The sequence below is a fragment of the Eumetopias jubatus genome, unplaced genomic scaffold (genome assembly GCF_037043125.1).
Source record: "Eumetopias jubatus isolate StellerSeaLion01/CBP00866 unplaced genomic scaffold, mEumJub1_p1.0 scaffold_3, whole genome shotgun sequence".
Classification (NCBI taxonomy): domain Eukaryota; kingdom Metazoa; phylum Chordata; class Mammalia; order Carnivora; family Otariidae; genus Eumetopias; species Eumetopias jubatus.
In genome coordinates, this window is record NW_028274809.1 from 14,731,934 (window position 1) to 14,752,103 (window position 20,170).

At 43.4% G+C, this 20,170-nt stretch overlaps 1 protein-coding gene across 1 annotated transcript; it reads left to right on the forward strand.

Annotated features, from left to right (window-relative positions):
- Nucleotides 1-2,235: 2,235 nt before the first annotated feature.
- On the forward strand, nt 2,236-17,933 carry FAM124B (family with sequence similarity 124 member B). Its single transcript, XM_028105281.2, has 2 exons — nt 2,236-2,967; nt 15,255-17,933. Exons 1-2 carry the CDS (start codon nt 2,236-2,238, stop codon nt 15,900-15,902), a joined length of 1,380 nt encoding a protein of 459 aa, XP_027961082.1. The 3' UTR covers nt 15,903-17,933.
- Nucleotides 17,934-20,170: the final 2,237 nt, after the last annotated feature.

Below are 20,170 nucleotides of genomic sequence, written 5' to 3' on the forward strand. Positions count from 1 at the left end.
GCAGGCAGTGAGGAGGAGGGAGGCAGTTACTCTGAGGGTCAGTATTTCAGGTTGTTCCCGTAAAAATAATTGCAAAGGCAACCAGTCAGAAAGGAGACTCATGGTACCCCCTGTGTTTCTTGGCACTTTGGCTGCCTTCAGATTAATGAAATCTTTCCAGTCCTGACAGAAATGACAACCTCAAGAGGGAAAAAGTATGTTTTCACACTGGATAAAAGATTAAAACAACACGAAGAAGCAAACCCTGTTCCTATATATGGGCTTCAATACTTGCCTTGTGCAAAATGTTGTGAGTTAGTATCTTTGTCTCATGGGTATATTTTTCCTCCTTGAATCTTTAGAGTTATTTCCAGAATTGCAAAGGATATTTCAGAAACCATGTCTAAAGTCTAAAGTGCCCGAGTACAGTCAGCTCCCTGAGTGGAAGGAGAGAGAAAAGGGAAGGGTGTCCTACTGAGAGATGAGAAAGTTATTGCCTGCAAATGCTATTGTGTAACATGAATTAAGAGTTGTTATTGTTTTTTTTTTAAAGATTGAGCACTATAATGCCTTAAAAAAAAAAAACTAATGATTTTTGGAAAGTGGAAGCCAAATGAATTTAATTACTATGATAATTAAAAAACAATTCATTTGTTATCAACTATATTTATATATTTTTCCAATGCAAAAAGTATAGGATTTTTGAACCTCGAATGATTGGAAGTGTAGGTTTGATTTAGAAAAGGAATCTGAATAGAAATGATTCCTTTTCATAGATAACAATATTTGACTTCAAATTTGGTTATTAAACTTTTAAGGGAATCTGCCTACATAAAGCAAAAGTTAAGGTAAGTTATATTTAAAATCACAAAAGTGCTTTCTAAATTATAAAAGATTGTCACAACGTGTTCCATTTATAAGCATTCGTAAGTAGCTTATTTTAAGAATTCTGTTTAGAAAAATGTGCTTGCCCACACCTTTCAGGAGCACAGCTCTCTCAATAGCAAATGATTTTCAAAAGGATACTCAGAACACATTAGGGTGGGTGTTATGTTTAGAGCTTGAATATTCTTATTGAAGATTATTCATTTTATGATTCAACAGCACGCCGAGTCTCTAGGATAAATACATGTCCTCAACAAGAATTTACTTTGGTGTCCTTTCCCTATCCTAAGGAAGAAGATCCAGACTTCCAGGTCCTTGAGAAGCACCTCATCTTTACTTCTCTGGGGCACCTCTCAGTTCCTGGGTGCAAATCTTCCCTCAGCCACTTTTTAGCTGTGAGACCTTAGGCAAGTTACTTAGCTTTTCTTCTGTTACTTAGCCTTAGGTCATTCATCAGTCATCTGGGGATAAATAGTCTTTTCTTCAGAGGTTTGCTGCAGGATTAAATCCATTTATGTAAAGTTTTAGAACGGTTTATGACTGGTGCCTAGTAGATAGATCTGAGCAATCATACTGTCCCTGTTGGGAAGCTCTCACTCTTCCTAAAGAATCAGCATGAGTAAAGGGGGACTTTTTTTTTTTTTTGCAACATCTTTTTTTATTTTTTTGCAACATTTCAGTACATACACTCAGTCTTTGCATCAGAGCAAATAATTTTCAGTGAACACTCAGTATTATTTAGATACAGTATCTTCTCTTCAATGCCATAGCATCAGTTGTCCGGTAACAAAATAAAAAGACAAAGGGGGAAAAAAATCCTGGCAAGGGGACAAGTTTCAAGAATTGTTTGAAAGCAGTCATTGTATTCAGGTGGCCTGGCAGCCTACTGTAAACACGGAGAGATGTAAGGAGGAAATCAGAACCCATTGTGGGCCCATAAAATGGATGTCTTTTCAACTAAACAGATTGCTATCAGCCTAACAGAGCCGACTCATGTGCCTCTTTGCCTGGTCATTTCCTTTACTGAGTGACCGTAAGAACCACCCACTTGGGTGTTTCTCAGGATTATAGGTTTTTAGGTCAAACAGAAACCCCGGGGAGTGCCTGGACAAGTCCAGGGCGCAGTTACATTGTGCATGAGCTGGATAACATTGACCCCAAGGCTGTTGTGCCCCAGTTTGTGTGGATGGTCAGGCTGTGCGGCTGCTGCCAACCAGGGGCCCAGGTTAGGAGCTTTGCTCTGAAATGGCTGCAGGTTTCCTGGTGGGCTGAAGACTCCGCGGGAAAACCGCCCGCTTCTTCCTTCGCTGCAGAAGCTTGACCGGTGGACCCTCCACGCCTGCTTCCTTTGTACTCCTCAGGCAGTCCGGAATGGACGGGACACCGGAGCCTCTGGCCATGACTGTCCACCTGCTCGCCAACTCTGGGCATGGCTCGCTTCTGCAGCAAACTCTGGATCAGCTCCTGGACTGCATTTGCCCAGACGTGCATCCCTTTCTGGTGTCAGAGCGGGTCAGTCCAGTGAAATCCTATGACAAGTGCCACTCCAAGCGCTCACGGTTCCCGGGGATGTCTGTGTTGCTCTTCCTGCACGAGAGCCTGGGAGAGGAGCGGCTCTTTCGGGTTCTTGACTCCCTCCAGCACTGGCCGTGGCACTGTTACCCTGCCCCGAATGCTCAGGGGGGGCCGTGTCCCTACATCCTTGCCAACCAGGAGTTCTACAGTGTGGACAGCCAGATGCCCGTCTGGGGTGTGAGGCAGGTGCACTATGGCTCCGAGGTCCTGAGGGTGACACTCTACTGCAGTTTTGATAACTACGAGGATGCCATCAGACTCTATGAGTTGATCCTGCAGAAGGAAGCCACCGTGCAGAAAAGCAACTTCTGTGTCTTCGTGCTCTATGCCACTGAGAGCTTCGCTCTGCAGTTCTCCCTGGCGCAGCTGCCCCTTGGAATGTCAGTGGACCCCAAAGAATCTTCTGTGCTGCAGTTCAAGGTTCAAGAGATCGGCCAGTTAGTGCCTCTTCTACCCCACCCGTGCGTCCCCATCAGCCGCACCAGGTGGCAGACGCAAGACTACGATGGCAATAAGATCCTGCTTCAGGTATTCTGGTTTTGCCTCTGATCTTTGTAGACACACATGGAACTGTGTGATTTTACCTCTGAGATGGGCCTTTGGATGATTGAATGCAGTGGTTCTCAGCGTTGCTTGCACATCAGAATCCTGGGGAGCTTGCAAAAATTCCCGTGCCACGCTTGCACCCCGGGCCAGTTAGACCAGCATCTCCAGGGGTGCCTTGGATGACTCAAATAAGTAGTGTCAGGGTTGAGAGTCACTGATCTAATAAAAGCCCCTCATCTGACAGATGATGGAGTTCATTCTCCATGAGCTTGTAGCTTATGCGAGTGGTTTGCGGTAGAATCCAACGACACCACATTTCTCAGATTGTCCTTTAAAACTGTGTGCAAATACTTTGCCCACGCTTTGGGGTTTGGGAATAGTATAAGCTCTTTCCATCCGACCTAAGGAAGCTGAAGTTGTAATTATGGTTGGGATTGTTAATTTTGTAGTCCTGTTGACTTCATTTATTTTTTCCTATTGACTTAATGTTTAAGCAGCTTGGATCACTGTCAATTTTTCCCCAAATCAAGTTAGATGGTTAGAATGCCTTTGAAAAGAAAACCTGGATATGAAAGCCTTCTTCTGTAAGCATCCCATTTAAGCCACACACAGTCATGATCACTACCATAATGTGTCATCTCCCGTGGAGTGTTCTGTGGCCGTGAGCCTTGTACCCAGTAGCTGCCTGGCTTAGCCTTGATTCCTTCATTAGCACAATGGAGGTAATATTAACATCTTTCTATAGTGTGGGTTGTTATCCACACGAAATGACGTAATGCTTCACGTGCTTAAGACAGTGCCCAGAATGCAATTTTAGCTATTATTATCTGTTATGACCTAAACTAAGTGTTATTACATTGATTACTTTAATTCTTACAACCTAGGAAGTTTCTGTGCCTTTTACTTAACTCAGCAATTACCAAGGCATCTAAAGTTTCTCCTTCAGCCTTGGTTAATCTCCAGCATTTAAAATCAACCTCACTGTCAAACAAACATTGAGTATGTGTGTGCAGCAGGGGGCACATTTTTAATGGCTCCTATTTTTAAGATCAACCTGACCAACTTGGATCAGATGCTCTTCTCTAAACCAATTGCTGCATCCAAGGGAATGGGATTCGTGTGGATTGGTGTAGTTCTGAGGCAGAGGCTCTGCTCTCCACACCTGGATTATCTGTGGAGTCAGACCCTCCTGGGACTCCCAGGGGAGAGTAAGGACCCCTAGTGAAGATCAGTAGGGGAACAAATGCGGGGTGGCCAAGATGACGGATATTGACCAAAAGAAAGAAAATAACACCTATTCAAGGGAAAACCGTAACCACCAATTAACCTCTCCACAAATAACCTTTCCTCAGGGCTGGAAAGGACACGCATGCGGGCGTGCTAGACATGGTGAGGGAGCGCGGTGGACCAAGCTTCCTAAGGAGTGATACCTGGACCTGCTGAGGCTGGACAGCCCAGAAAGAAGTAGGCAGATGGAGAAGGGAGGAAGGTGTTCCAAAGAGGAGAGACAGTGGGTGACCTTGTGTGGTGTGACATTTTCTTAGCAGGGCATGTTCAGAAAACTGCCTGAGGTTCTATGTGGCTGGGGTGGAAAGAGGAGGAGCGGGCGGGTGGAGACCACATCACCAGGAATATGGTCAGTCACTGGAAGGTAAGCCCCATGAGGGCAGGCAGCTCTCTGCCCACTTTTGTATTCCCAGTACCTAGAACAGTGTCTGGCACACGGGAGGCAAATACATTCTTGTGTGAATGAACCAGACCCTTGCTAAGAGCTTCTATTTTATCCTTACTGCAATCAGCGGTCACTGATGGAGTCTGTGAGTGGTACTGACATGTATAATTTGTTATGAGGATCAAAAAAGAGAATATAAATGAGGTGCTCTGTAAAGTAGAAGCTGTAGGAGATCACGCAGAAGCAATGTGATCATTGTCTAGGTAAGAAGCCACTGGCCATCTAGCCAGATGCACACCGTGAACAGTTCCTTTCCCACATGACCTCCTGTCCATGCAGACAGTCTGATGCTTCTCAGAGTCTAGAATGCGTATTTGTGATGAGAGCGATAGTAGGGTACAGAGTAGATGCTCAGTAAATGAATGAATGTGCCAATAAATGATCAAATATGTCCATGTTTCTTCATTCACCAAATACTCTTCCTGAGTGCCTGCCCTGCACCAGGCCCTGTTCTAGGCCCTGTTGTCCCTTTGTCTTAGTTCTGGATGGTTGCATAAGTACGCTGGGTCGATTCTTCCCTTCCCCTCTCTAGCAGTCCTCCTTTGTCCCTGCATTTTTCCCGCAGTTGCCCTGTGGGAGGTGAGACAGCCAATCCTCTGTGACCCTTTGGTTAGGTGTTCGGTGTGATGTCATGCCGCCTTCTGTGTTAGGTGTTCTGTGTGACCTTGGGCTGATGGGGGTCCCGACTCTCCCATAAGTGCCTGGAATATCAAGTGGCCTATGGTAAATGCCTCGTCCCCACCTTGAGTGTGGGGACAGGAAGAGTTAATGTGACCAAGTTTGGAAAAATTGTGTGGAGGATGTATAACTCGGAGGATGACTGAACCAACTGGTAGAATGGTGTAGGGCTGGAGAGTTCAAATGAGTTTAGGAGAACGATTTTTGGCCCACTGAGTATGGGGGCAGGAGGGTGTACAACAGGCTTTAGTTGTTTTCAGAGAAGGGGCAGACGTGATAGTCTGCAGTATACGCTTTAGGACGCTAACCCTGGCACCTTCACGCAGGGTAGATTGGATGCGTACTAGACTGACTGATCCAAAGGTGACTTCAGTCATCCCCTCAGAGGCCAGCTAAGTTTTTGAGTAAGAAGACCCATACTGGAATCGTGAGGTTAAATATGAACTGTAGTCCAGGGGTAGACTTAACAGATTTGGAAATGAATTAGATGTAGGGGTCAAAAAGAGGGAGGGTGACGATGAGTCTGGACACATTGGGTTTGAGACGCTGGCATGTCATTTGGGTGAAGATATTCCCGATCAGGTGGCCTCTGAGAGCTGGAGCTTGGCCTAGGGACATAGGCTGGGGTGATGGTTGAAACCCTGGGAAGAAGTGCTGTTATCAAGGAAGAGAGCGTAGAATGGGAAGAGATGAAGGCAGAATCTACAAAATGTCCACACTCCAGGAGTAGAGAAAGAGAAGAAGAACAAGTGAAGCAATGTGAGAAGGAGCAGCCAGAAAGCAGGCGAAGATCACAATGTCATGACCAGTGATGCACTTGGTGGCATGCCATAGTCCCGACGGTGCGATTTCTCAGATACGCTAGAACACGCCCCTAAGGCTCTTTCACCCTGCTCTCCTCACCGGGCCGTTGGTCTCTAGTGGAGTTGCCAATAACTCCCAGGAGGTTGGCAAGTGCTGCGGGCCAGCTTGCCTTCACTGGTAACTGCCGCCGCCACCACCCTGCACTTATGGGCATGTCCTTGCCAACGTCTCCACAATGCTACCGGAACCGGGCTGTAATTTTCAGCAAGGTCTTGCTGAAAATTTGAGGATAAAGGGGAAAACAAGAAAACGTTCTCCATAGGGAAGGTAACTTACAAGACTTCTGGGTGTCACCATTCAGAGCTCCTTGGCCGGGACGTGACCTTGATATCCTTCCGCCCGTCTCCGCCTGTGTTCTCCACACCCGTCACTAGGAGGTGCCCCAGGCCAAGGATACAGCAAGAGCGGGGAGGTTCTCTCTTAGCCCCTTGAGGGCCCACCTTCCAGGTTTCTCTTGGCAAGGGTTGACTGCTCCCAAGATGGATGAAATGGGAAAGTTCACACGCATCTCCATCTCCTGTCCCACGGTGGTGGTGTCTTGTTCATAGACCTGGACGGGGGGCTCAGTTGCACTGGTGGTACATGAACCCAACATCAGTACAACCTGGGATACTGAGTCTCAACAACAGACTCTGGTCATCAGCCATCCTTTCCGGCAGCTCTTCCCAGTTTATTCTGCTGAATAAGCTGGAACTCAGGCCTGCATATCCTTCCTCCCGTCTGTGGGCTCACCTCTGTATCCTCTACAATGGGTACTTGCGTTAGAATCCACACAGCTCTCCAAGAACCAGCTTTTGATTTCATTGATTTTCTCTACTGATTTCCTATTTTCAATTTCATTGATTTCTGCTCTAATTCTGAATATCTTTTCGTCTGCTTACTTTGGATTTTTTAAAAAGATTTTATTTATTTATTTGAGAGAGAGTGAGAGAGTGCACTTGAGGTGGGGGGAGGAGCAGAGAGAGAGGGACAAGAAGACTCCGAGCTGAGTGCAGAGCCTGACACACGGCTCGATCTCATGACCCTCATACCACGACCTGAGCCGAAATCCCGAGTCCGATGCTCAACTGACTAAGCCACCCAGGTGCCCCACTCTTGTCTTTTTTTTTTTTTTTTTTCTGGTGTCTTTTAGGATTTTTTCTTTATCTTTGATTTTTGTAGTTTGGAAAACAATGTGTCTAGGTGAAGCTTTTGAGGAATTTTTGTGCTTGGTGTTCTCTGGGCTTCCTGGATTTGTGGTTTGGTTTCCGACATTAATTTGGGGAACATTTTCAGTCATTGTTATTTCAAATATTTCTTCTGTTCCTTTCTCTCTCTCTTTCCTTCTGGTCTGCCTACGATGCATCTGTTACACTTTTGGTAGCTGTCTCACAGTCCTTGGATATTCCGTTCTAGTTTATTGTCTTTGTTCTCTTCGATTTTTAGTTTTGAAAGTTTCTTCTGAGGTACTCTCAGGCTCAGGATTCTTTCCTCAGCTGTGTCCAGTCTACTAGTAAGCTCATCAAAACCAAGCCCATTCTTGATTTCTATTACAGTGTGTGTGGTTTTTTTTTAATCTCTAGTGTTTCTTTCTGTTCTTTCTTAGTGTTTCTATCGTTAATATTGCCCATCTGTTCTTGCATGCTGTTTACTTGATCCATTAGCGCCCTTAGTACATCAATCATAGCTGTTTCAAATTCCTGGCATGATAATTCCAACAACTCGGCCATGCCTGGTTCTGATGCTTACTCTGTCTCGTCAAATTGTGTTTTTTTACCTTTTAGTATGACTTGTGTTTTGTTTTGTTTTTGTTTTTGTTAGCTAGACATGATGTAGCAGGTTAAAGGAACTGCTGAAAATAGGCCTTTTGTAATGTGGTGGTGAGGAGTTGGGGAAGGGGAAGCATTCTATGATTAGATTGCACACAGTCTTTTAGTGAGTCTATGCCTAGGACTGTGAATTCACAAGTATTTTTAATTTTTTTTCTCCCTCCTTTGGCAGGAGAGGATGGCTAGAATGGGCTGGAATTGAATATTTCCCTTCCCCCAGGTCAGTCAGGCTCAGGTGAGCTTCTGCTTAACTAGTTTTCTCTGAGAGCAGGCCTTTTAATAACACAGTTTTCTGGCATGTTTAAAAGTGGTGCTTTTTCTCCTTCCCTTCCAGAAGCACAAAGAGATTTTTCTCCGATATTTATTGTGAGCATCTGGTCAAGCGCCTGGAGGGAAATCTCACAAGCTTGCAGGGCCCCTCTGTGACTGGGTCCCCCTGGAGTTTTTAACCCTCAGAGTTGTCTGCATTGAACCTTCCACCATTCCTCAGTCACAGTTGAACTTTTCCTCATCTGGCACTGGTTCTTGCTGTGGCTTCCACTTATGAGTCTCCACTCCAAGAAGCTGTGATTCCCTGTATTTGTCTGTTGTCTCGCTAGTCTTGGGAGCTGCTGTTTGCCCTGCGTGCTCCCCTCTCATACAGATTCTGGAAGAATTTTTGCTCTAAGGCCACCAGCATCAGTAAATGTTGACCGCCCCTCCCTCGAAAGTCTCTCCTCTGTGGGCTTCCATAACCCAGCTCTTTAACTAAGCAGTTTATCTTCTCTGGCTGTCCCTTCCCAAGGACTCACCTCTTTCTTCTTGTCCCTGAATCAGGTTTGTTCACCCACGGTGGTATTGACATCTTGGCCTAGATGATTCTTTGTCATGGCGGACTGTCCTGTGCATTGCTGATGTTAGCAGCATCGTTGGCTCTAGATGCCAGTAGCAGCGACCCCTGCACCCCAGTTGTGACAATCAAAATGCCTCCAGCCCTTGTCAAATGACTCTGGGGGGTGAAGTTTCCCCCAGTTGAGAACTGCTGTCTTTGACTAAAGGTTTCCCTAAGATTAAGAAATATAGATCAGGGGCGCCTGGGTGGCTCAGTCGGTTAAGCGACTGCCTTCGGCTCAGGTCACGATCCTGGGGTCCCGGGATCGAGTCCCGCGTCGGGCTCCCTGCTCAGCGGGGAGTCTGCTTCTCCCTCTGACCCTCTTCCCTCTCGTGCTCTCTGTCTCTCATGCTCTCTCTCAAATAAATAAATAAAATCTTTAAAAAAAAAAAAGAAATATAGATCATCCTGTGGATTTAATATCATCTTTGTTCCCCTTACTTGTATCTCTAGCTCTTGAGCTTTAGCTTATTTATTTATTTATTTGTTTGTTTATTTATCTTTTAGCTTATTTCCAGCTTCCTGTAAGATGATTTGAACATAATGTCTCATCCTCATCTTACATTCAGTCCAAGCAAAACCTAAGTCACCATCTCCCTCATCTTCTCCAGCTCTGATCACTCTGTCCCCATTTGCTCTGGTTTTTGTCACAATTAAAGCCTCTTTTTCCAGAAGCTGCACATTCAGTCACACCCAACTGTTGTAGTTTTCCTCTGGGGTCATTCCTCTTCTCCCTTCCTCCTTTAAGCCCGCATAGCTTGAAATATGCATTATTATTATTATGACATTCTAACTCTTCACTCTAGCTCCAGGCATCCTATTTTATCCAGCACATCATAGATGAATATATTTTCAAACGACTGCTACATTTATCGCTATCCCAACTTTCTTTCCAGAACTCTAGGCTCATTCCTGCACCCAGGTATTTTGTTTATTGTTGTAAAACACACATAACATAAACTTTGTCACTTGAACCATTTTTAAGTGTTGGGTTCAGTGCCATTAGGTACATTTACAATGTTGCACAACCATCACCATAGTCTGTTTCCAGAACTTCTTCGTCACACCAACCAGAAACTCTGTACCTATTACACCATAATCCACTATTCTCTCCTCTCCCCAGTCCCTGGTAACCTCTTTTCTTCTTCCTGTCCCTATAAATTTGCTTATTCTAAGCACCTCCCATATGTGAAATCATATAATATTTGCCCTTACGTCTGGCTTAGTTCACTCAGTATAATGTTTTCAAGGTTCATCCATGTAGCATGTGTCAGAATTTCATTCCTGTTTAGGTTGAAAATGTTGCATTTTATGGATATCTACATCTATGTATTTATTGCCTAAGCTGTTCCTTATCCAGAGATGTCTTTCTCTTCCTCTTTACTTATCCATCCTTCAAGGCTCTGCTCAAATAGCAATTTCTCTATGAAATCTGCCATGAAGCTCAAGTGCACATTCACTCCCATTTGGTGTATGTTTTACATGGAAATTTTTGTAATACGTGATTGATTATACATTTTCTTATTGTTGCACCATATAATTTTGGAGTTTATGACTCTCTACCTCTTTTCAGTACTTTGTTGTAAATGTCTATTTCCAGTAGACTAGTAGGTAGACAGCTGTTTCTGAAGCATGGATTGATTGCTTGTTTTCAGGAAATAAGTCTGTCTCTTCAGAAAAGTATATATTCCAGAAGCTAGTTTGGTGTAAGCAAGCGTGTGGTTCTTTTCATTTTATCAACAGACATTTACTAAGTTTGTCCTTATGTTCTTCATTAGCTATTGAAAAATGAAAGAACATAGTCTCTCATGAAGAAAGTAATTATTTTCTTCTGTAGCATTTCTTTTATTTATTTATTTATTATTTTTAAAGATTTTATTTATTTATTCATGAGAGACAGAAGAAGAGAGAGGGAGAGGGAGAGAGAGAGAGAGAGAAGCAGGCTCCCAAGGAGCCCGGAGCCCGATGCGGGACTCGATCCCAGGACCCTGGGATCATGACCTGAGCCGAAGGCAGACGCTTAACCATCTGAGCCACCCAGGCGCCCTTCTGTAGCATTTCTTGAGGGTCCTTTCTCATTTCCAAATCTCTCAGCTGTGCACACTCAGACTCTATTCCTCCCTCTTTGTTCCTTTCTTTTTTCTTTTCCATCCCTACCCCTAATGTACCCCACAGAACCACACACATAGCCACACACACACACACACACTCTCTCTCTCTCTCTCTCTCTCTCTCTCTCTCCAATCCCTGCTCTTCTCACTCAATACTTGGGTTTATGCTGCCCTGAAAAAAAAAAAAACACTTGGAGGCATTGCTTAGAAGATTTTCACTCTTATAGAAAAGCAGGTTAACATCAGTGGCTTTGGTTAATCAGTTGAAGTAAGTACCTTTAATTTAAAGATCAATTAATTGGAAGGGACTGGTTTCAACTCTTAGGTAAGCAAGTTTGACATTGTTTTGGGGTTTCTTATTATCCGTATAATTTGTTACCATTTAATTTTATTCTCAGTGTAGGAAAAATTCTCTTTGGCTATCTCTTGGAATCACTTCTAGTAAGAGACAATATTATTTTCCCTTCATGATGTGAATCTGTTCTTAAACAGCTTCATCATTTTTCAATGATGTATATTCTCTTGTTTCTTAGTGTTTAGAGTCAAATGAGTGACAAATGATCTTTCTATTCATCAAGATAACTGCTAGCATTCCCTGAAACTTGAAAAAGCTAGCTCTCAATTTGTAACATTTTACAAATATTTCTTGGAAAGATGAACTCTAAATGATCAGAATTCCTACAAAATGCATTTCACTCTATTTTTTGGCAAGAGGAGTCTTCTTCTACCTCAAGGGATTTCTCTCAATCACTCAGCATTATGTTTCTCCTAGAAATTTTTCACTCTAACTGCACACATCTGCATTTCTACATTAATAATGTTGAACTCATTTGTGCTATGTGATCCAAGGATCTTTAGACCTTTCTTTAAGAAGGAAAAGTTGACATTTCATTCTCTTAAAAAGTTTGCAGAAATGGCCAACCATATGATGAAAGCCTTTTTTAATTTTTTTGATAAGACTTTATATCTATTAATGTCAATAATTAGGGGCCCAATACATAGATTCTACATTTCCATACATTTCTACATGTAAAAATTTATATTTTCTTTTTTTAAGATTTTATTTATTTATTTATTTATTTATGTATTTATGTATTTATGTATTTATTTACCTACTTACTTATTTTATTTGACAGAGAGAGAGATGGTGAGAGCAGGAACACAAGCAGGAGTAATGGGAAAGGGAGAAGCAGGCTTCCTGCCGAGCAGGACCCTGGGATCATGACCTGAGCTGAATGCAGATGCTTAATGACTGAGCCACCGAGGTGCTCCAAAATTTATATTTTCTTAGGTGCTAAGCTTTACTTATGTATCCAGAAGACATCTAGTGATTACTTACCACATGCTAGGCACTATGTTAGGTATTGGAGATATAACAATGAAGAAGGAGAATACAATCCTTCTCCCAGATGGCAAGTTTAGAGGAAGATACAGATAAGTAAGTGTGCAGGTGCATAACAGTGTGGTTAACTACTATGATATGGTAGTATAGGCTGCTAGAAGAGCTAGTAACAATACTAATTACTATGATAATGACCAACTCATATTTATTTATTTTTTTAAAGATTTTATTTATTTATTTGAGAGAGAGAGAGAATGAGAGACAGAGAGAGCATGAGAGGGAAGAGGGTCAGAGGGAGAAGCAGACCCCCTGCTGAGCAGGGAGCCCGATGTGGGACTCGATCCCAGGACTCCAGGATCATGACCTGAGCCGAAGGCAGTCGCTCAACCAACTGAGCCACCCAGGCGCCCACCAACTCATATTTAGCACTACTATGTCCCAGGCACTGTTATCATTTAATCCTTTCAATGGCTCTATGATGCTGGTACTTATGATTATCTCCTTTTATAGATGAAGAAACTGAGGCATAGGAAGATTAGGTAACTTGTCTAAAGTGCAACAACTAATAAGTGGCAGAGTCAATATTTAGGGGACCTACCCCAGCTTCAGTGATATCAAGAAAGCTTCCAAGAGGAAATGATGTAGAAGCTGGAGTTGGCCATGGGTTTTTAGGAAAAAAGGTTAGAAGAGACATATCCCAGACGGAGGAAATAATATCCACAAACACTGGCACTGGGAAAGAGCAAATAATAACCAAGAAGTTCAATTTTGGCAAGCAGAGGCTGAAAGGAAGGAAGTGGTGAATGATCAGGTGGGAGGAAGAAGGGGCAGACTGTGCGGGGGTGTGATAAGACATATTAAAGGACTTAGATTTTTATCTCAAGAAGAGTAGGGAGCCATCAGAAGCAGGAGGGTGACATGATGAAAACTGTTTTTGAAGCTCCCCTTGTAATGGAGTGGAGAAGGGACTAGAGTGAGGTAAGAGCGTCCATGGGGGGGCGCCTGGGTGGCTCAGTTGTTAAGTGTCTGCCTTCGGCTCAGGTCATGATCCCAGGGTCCTGGGATCGAGCCCCGCGTCGGGCTCCCTGCTCCGCGCGAAGCCTGCTTCTCCCTCTCCCACTCCCCCTGCTTGTGTTCCCTCTCTCACTGTAAATAAATAAAATCTTAAAAAAAAAAAGAGTGTCCATGGGGGCCCCATCATCAAATGACCATTGCAATAATTCAGACAAGAGATGGAGAGAGTCTGACCTAGGGTTAATGGCAATGTACATGGAGAGACAGGAAGATCTGAGAGATCTCTAGGAGGCAGAGTCCATGAGAATGGATGACATGCGGATGAAGAAGGGAAAGTGATGCTCTTGTTTGACTAACATGGGGCTAAAGTGTTCAAAGAAAGGAAAAAGACTAAACAGAACAGAATTAGCATGAGTAGGAAAATGAGTTCATTCTGGACATGTTGAGTTTGAGTAGTTGGTGCCTGGAAGACAGTTGGATAGATAAGTATGAGGCTTAAAAGACAGATCTGAACTGTAGTTATGTTTTTGGGAGCCTTCATCATTTAGATAGTAATTGAAGGCATGGGTGTCCCTGAGATTGCCCTGGGTGTCCCACCAGAGTGCTGCCTTTGCTACAATTGATGAACCTGCATAGACACATCATTATCACCCAAAGTCCATAGTTTATTTAGGGTTCACTCTTGGTGTTGTACATTTTAATGGTTTTGACAAGTGTGTAATGACTTGTATCCCCCGTTGTAGTATCATACAGAGTAGTTTCACTGCCCTAAAAATCCTGGGCTCTGCCTGTTCATCTTTCCCTCCCCTCTAACCCCTGGCAACCACTAACCTTTTTATGCTCTCCATGGTTTTGCCTTTTCCAGATGTCATATTGTTGGAATCATACAGTATGTAGATTTTTTCGGATGGGTTTCTTTCACTTAGTAAATGCATGTAAGGTTCTGTTGTACATTCTTTTTGATATTTGGGCCAGGCAGGGGTGGACCCTGGATACCAATTTCTAAGAGCTACTGACAAGATAGAGAAAACTGTCTTTTCCAGAAATCTTCTTGGTGAGAGTGTTGTATAAGGAGTAGGGGATGAGGCTCCCAAGAGTCCAAGGATGGAACGCGGGCCAGTGAACTCCATTGTGTGGAGGGAGAGAGCAGTTAACTCTGGGGTGACAGCTCTCCTGAGTAGGGTCTGTAAGTTTGAAACCAGCATGGAGCTGCTAGGGATTAAGACACCGCAGGTCCCATATAGGCAGTCCCCCTCCTTTCTTCGATGTTCTGCCACATGCCACTACATATGGCATATGTACTATAAATAGTCCCCCTAAATTTAAAGAATATTGACTTGAAAGGTGTCTAATTATTAGTCTGCTTGGAGTGCCCACATGTCTTGCAATAGCTCAAGATATATATTGTTAGTATGATGTAAAAGGACTTTGGAAGATTGAATTCTTATTCCAATCTTTATCTTTTGGTGGCTTTTGATTTTTGTTCTTATTTTTGCATAGTTGGTAATACATCATTTGCAACCTCAGGTGAGGCCACCAAATAACACCTGTGAACATCTTGGCATCATTTGAACAACATGATCTACAAGAACTGTGTTGTTGCATTTGATTCTCAGATTCTTCGCCTTGTCAAATGTTTTTTAGGGAGTCTGAGAGAGAGAGAGATGTTTGGAGCTGATACTGATATATCTCACGATTAGATTACATTTATTACTTCACTTCAACTGGCTTTATTGAAAGTCTGCTGTGGGCACCGGGTGGCAGAGGATGAGTGGGGCACGGTCTGTTCTTGGCATTTAGTTAATGGAAAACATCTGCTGAATTTGTTTCTTTTCCACTTGTCCCTTAGGTCCAGGTGAATCCAGGACTTGGTGTCAGAAATGGCGAGCTTTCCTTTCTGAATGGCACCTCGGGAGCTGACACACTTCTCCAGGGCTCCCGGCTGATCCCTGTCTCCACAAGGAGGACCCTGGAGCCACAATGCCGAAGGAACCGGTCCAGGAGGCTCAAGGTGGGTTCTCTGGAGTGCGCAGAGCCTGCTGAGAGCTCTGGGTCAGACAGCTGTAGTGGCACCTCGTGGAAAAGCCCTGGCTGCTTGTCCCAGGACAGGAGCTCTGCAATGGGCATCCAGATGCATCTGCCTTCTCCCCACCTCCAACCTGGGGCCAGAAGAAAGGTCCTCAGCCTGCAAGACAGCTTTGGGAAGCTGGAGGCAGAAACGAATGTTGACACGGGGTGCACCGTGGTCAATTCTGGACCCCGACAGTCTTTTCTGAGCAGATTTTCAAGGGATGTCCGGACCAGCCAGGCACCACCCTGCTTGCCAGACTCCTCCTCAGGGGCAACTGCCTCCAAGAACAATAGAGTCTTTAAGGCAAGGACCCATTCTTTGTCACTTGCTGGCCAAAGGGATCTTGGTGCAAGGAAGATAATCTCACAATGTCCCCTTCACCTGCCAGTCCAGGGTGAAGAAAAAGAAGAAGAATTCTTTATATAGCATAAAACAAATGTGATTTCCTAAAACACAAGATCAGATATAGTGTTCTAGAAATGGAGCACTGTTTCTTGGTCACGTGATGGGTCCTGAATGTTAGCCACGTACCGATCTGTATTGCTTTTATTTCAAATGTGCATAGTCTAACGGTGCTGTGAAGTATTGTTTATTTGCCATCATGGTCATGAAGAAACACAGCCAGCACATAGGGAGAAAGCCCAAGGCCCTGTGTCTCTGAAGACACACTAACCCAGCTGGGTGTGTTGGTTTCAGCACCTATCAGGAATAATTGCTTTGTATGCCAGTGAGTCGGATGTGTTATGCAATGCTGATGAGTGGATGTAATTTAGTTTTAATTTTTACTTGGGTTGCATAGCTCATCCCCCTGGATAACATGGACTATTTATTCTTTAGTGTTTTTTAATTTTTATGTGACCTCCTTTGGTAATGAGGCCCTGTACACCATGTAGCCTCTGGTGATTTTGCCTTTAAAGTTGTTTGCATCTAGAATGAGTTCACATGCGAGGGTTTTGAAAATTACGAACAATTAATTTTTTTTCCTGTTTAATAAGCAGAAACCCTAGAAGTCAAAAGATCAGGTGAAAAATGAAAGCGAGGTTCTAGGATTTCCCTGCTCCTCCATTTCTCATTTGTTTCCGCACTACTCCAAAGGGGCCAGTGGTTTCCGTTTCTAACCAGAGAGGAATGTGACATGATTGGATGATTCCAGAGCTCTACTTGACTTGGCAGGAAGATTAGATTGGATGGGTTGTTGGAGCAGGACTTGCGTTCTTCTGGCCAAGTTCGAATTCCTAAATTTCCTTGCAATACGCATTCATCCATTTATACATTCATTCATTCAGCAAATATTTATTGAGCACCTACCTTTGAATAAGACATTGACGTATGGTCCACATACAATCTGTGGCCATCAAACCCAAAAGATATATATGGTCTCCCAAGTAGAAATCCATTCTATCAACACCTGAGAATATGTTGAAATCTTAACTTAATTCCTCTGGGACCCTTTTCCACAGCGATTTTCACCCTTGCTGCACAAGGCTGTAGTAAGCAGGTGTAGACTGGGCGTATTATGATTCTAATTATAACCATAAGGGACAAATTCTCGTTGCTCTTGTGCTGTATTTTTCTGTTGGGTCTAAACACACATTTAAAAAATATCTGAGGTCTCTGTGTTGTGGCTACTTTATAAGGTTATTTGACTCCACGAACTTTATTCTCCAGGACAGATGTTACATAAGATTATAAATGCTAATTTAGCTGGGTCTTCTGGTGACCCTGATACTTAGTATACCCACTTGAGGAGAAGGATGAGTTCAGGCCCAAGGATGAGTCTTAGGGCAGGGACGCCCACTGAGTTTGGGTGCCCTTCTGAGCTTGAAGAACTGAAACGAAGGAGAGTTGCAAATCGACAAAGACGAGACTTCTACATTGATTTTATTTCTTCCTGGGCTCACGACCTCCATACATTCCCATTCTCATTTTCTTTCTCCCTGTCCCCCAGACTAAAGTTAGATTTTAGGAAGTAGAATGAAGAATTTTGGTCTGCTTTTCTAGAATAAGAGTTAAGAAAAATGAAAGTCTTATTTAAATGGAACTATTGAGCTGCCTTGAAAAGCACAGCAGGGGGGCAGTTCTGAAATTTCTTTCCCACTTTTTTTGAGGTAACCTGAATTCTTTAACATAATACATGGGTGAGACTATAAGTACATGGAAATTATGAAGAATACTGGAAAATGTGAAGGAGTACCTTACAAAATTGACTTGAAAATAATACACTCTTAAAATGGCACCGGCTCTACTCCTCTACACAGCAATCCAATTTACAACATGGTGGGATGGACATTCCAATGGGCCAGGGTGCCAAAGGCCCCACTTTTGGCCTCAGCTTTTAAATTTACTACTTATGGGACCTTGAACTGTCAGCGTCGTTGATCCTCTGTTGCTTTTCCTATTGTAACAAAATGTTGTTAAGAGAATCAAGATGATGCACATGAAAGCATTTGGATATTATTAAGCCTTATAAATATGTAAGATAGTATTATTATTATAAATGGTCCTTCAGACCCATGGTTTTTTTAAATGTCATGCCAACAGGAGGTTTTTTGGTTTTTTTTTTGTTTTTTTAGAAACAACTTTTAGTAAAATCAATGATTCAATAAAAAAAAAAAAAGCTCCGTAAGAATTTTTGCTATGTGTGCCATTTATTTATGTTCACATATCTAGGAGGAAAATTATGGACGGAAAGAATCAAGTATATCTTACAGTTCAAAAGAGATTGTATGTAACAGGAATAAGCTATGGACTAGTTTAATCCAATTTATCAAATTAGCCAGACTCTTTACTTACTTATGCTGTATTTTTTAAAATATAAAACATATCACTTTTTAAATCAGAGGGACTCTTGATAATCAGAGTACTTTATATTTCTTTATAGGTACACTAAAAATCAGTTGCATTGCAGTTGTTTGGCTATTTTTAACCTTATTAATAGTATATCATACTTCTTTGCAAGTGTTATTTGGACATTGCTAAACATTAACAGAAATGATAGCATTTGGAAACTTTCAAATGTGTTTGTCCATTAGGGAAAGTAGAGCTGGGGGTTTGGGGTTGGGAGGGGGAAGGGTGGGACACCCCTCCATTTACAAAGGGAGGTGGGACAGGAGCCTCGGCTGCTCCCCAATCCACCCTCTGCTCTGATGAGACTTTGTAGAGGCAGTCTGGTCCTTCCATGGCCCCAATACTCTGCTCTCCCCTTTTCCTTCCTTCTGGAGAGAGTCGGGGAAAGGGGAAGGGAAGCCAAAGAGAAGAGAATGGAGCCCATTTTCTGTTGATTAGAAACTCCTAAATTTCACCTCCGTGTTATAAAACCTATTCAGAAATTCCTGAGATAACTTAATACTGTCTAACTTTCTTGAATCTTCTCTAAGCCCTCATGCTTGGGCTTTCTCTCCCTTGTCCTTCCTTCTTTCCTTCCCTCTCCTTTCGCTGCCCCTTTTGTTCCTTTCCTTTTTCCTTCCTTTCCTTTCCTTTCCCTTTCCTTTCCTTTCCTTCTTTCCTTTCCTTTCTTGTTCCTCCTTCGAATCCTCCCTCCACCCCCCCACCCCGCCCAGTGCCCTGCACACGGATTTGATACTCTCTTCATTCTTTGTTCCAACCTCTTTTTTCCCCTCTACTTCACCCCAAGAGAGGACAAAGAGATAATTTTAAATTAACTTATGTTCAGGAAATTTCCCCAAAGGCGTCTCAGTAGGAGGCAAAACCACCAAAAACACGACCCACGTTGGGTGGGAGTTTTGTTTGTTTTTGTTGTTCATTTTTCATCTCCTTTTCCTGAAGGAAATAAAACTTGTACTGCAGAGTGGTACCTCGAAACATAACAAGGTAGCCAATGGATTTGACATGACAGATCACATGCTGGCCAGGAGTTCTATCATAGCCGGAGGACCAATACCCCACAAAGCTAGCGGGAGGTAGCAACCGTCCCTAACACCCAGTACAAGCACTTCCATATGCAGAGAGCTTGACCATGCACTGTAAAAACAGGATCCCTTCACACCTGGCAGAGTGAGGGGACATGCCACATAGACCTGACCAATCACCTGCTTTCCTCTGGAATTCTGAGGCTCCTAGCAAGGATGGGAAACCTCCTTTAGGTGGGTGGTGCGGGAGGGGGAGAGTAGGCAGCAGAGTTCTGGTCCTGGGGAGAAGTGGTGTTGGGTCTTTGGCTAAGCCCTTATCCCAGATTGGTTCTGGGGCCTGATTTTGGTTGTGATTCTGCCTGTTCACCTTCCTATTGTTCTTGTGCATTTTCTGAACCCAGTTCCCCAGCCTTCTGATAAATGAATTCTCAGCTTAAATCAGCCAGCATCCGTTCTGTTTATGCACCAAATAACTGAGATCGCTACAGAGTGAGGCGCTAATAGGGGTTAAGGCCAAGTACAAAACTGGGGCACTGTATTAGGGAACTGAATTTTCCAAGGGATAAACAAAGATGCTAAAAACTATTCATTTGGGGGTTCGGTGTCTCTTTGAAGTTTTCTTAACTTTGATTCTTTTGACTCTTTTCTGTTTGGATTGCTTCTTTTTTCTCCCTTATGGCTGTGGCAGTAAGACCTGCCCCCTCCCCTTTCCCACGCTAAGAAGGAAGCAGGATGGGATCCACAGAAGGGGGGTCAGGGTCCCATCTGAGAAGTGCTCTGTCTCTAGACTTTTGTCCAGGCTAGACAAAAAGAATCCAACATGTA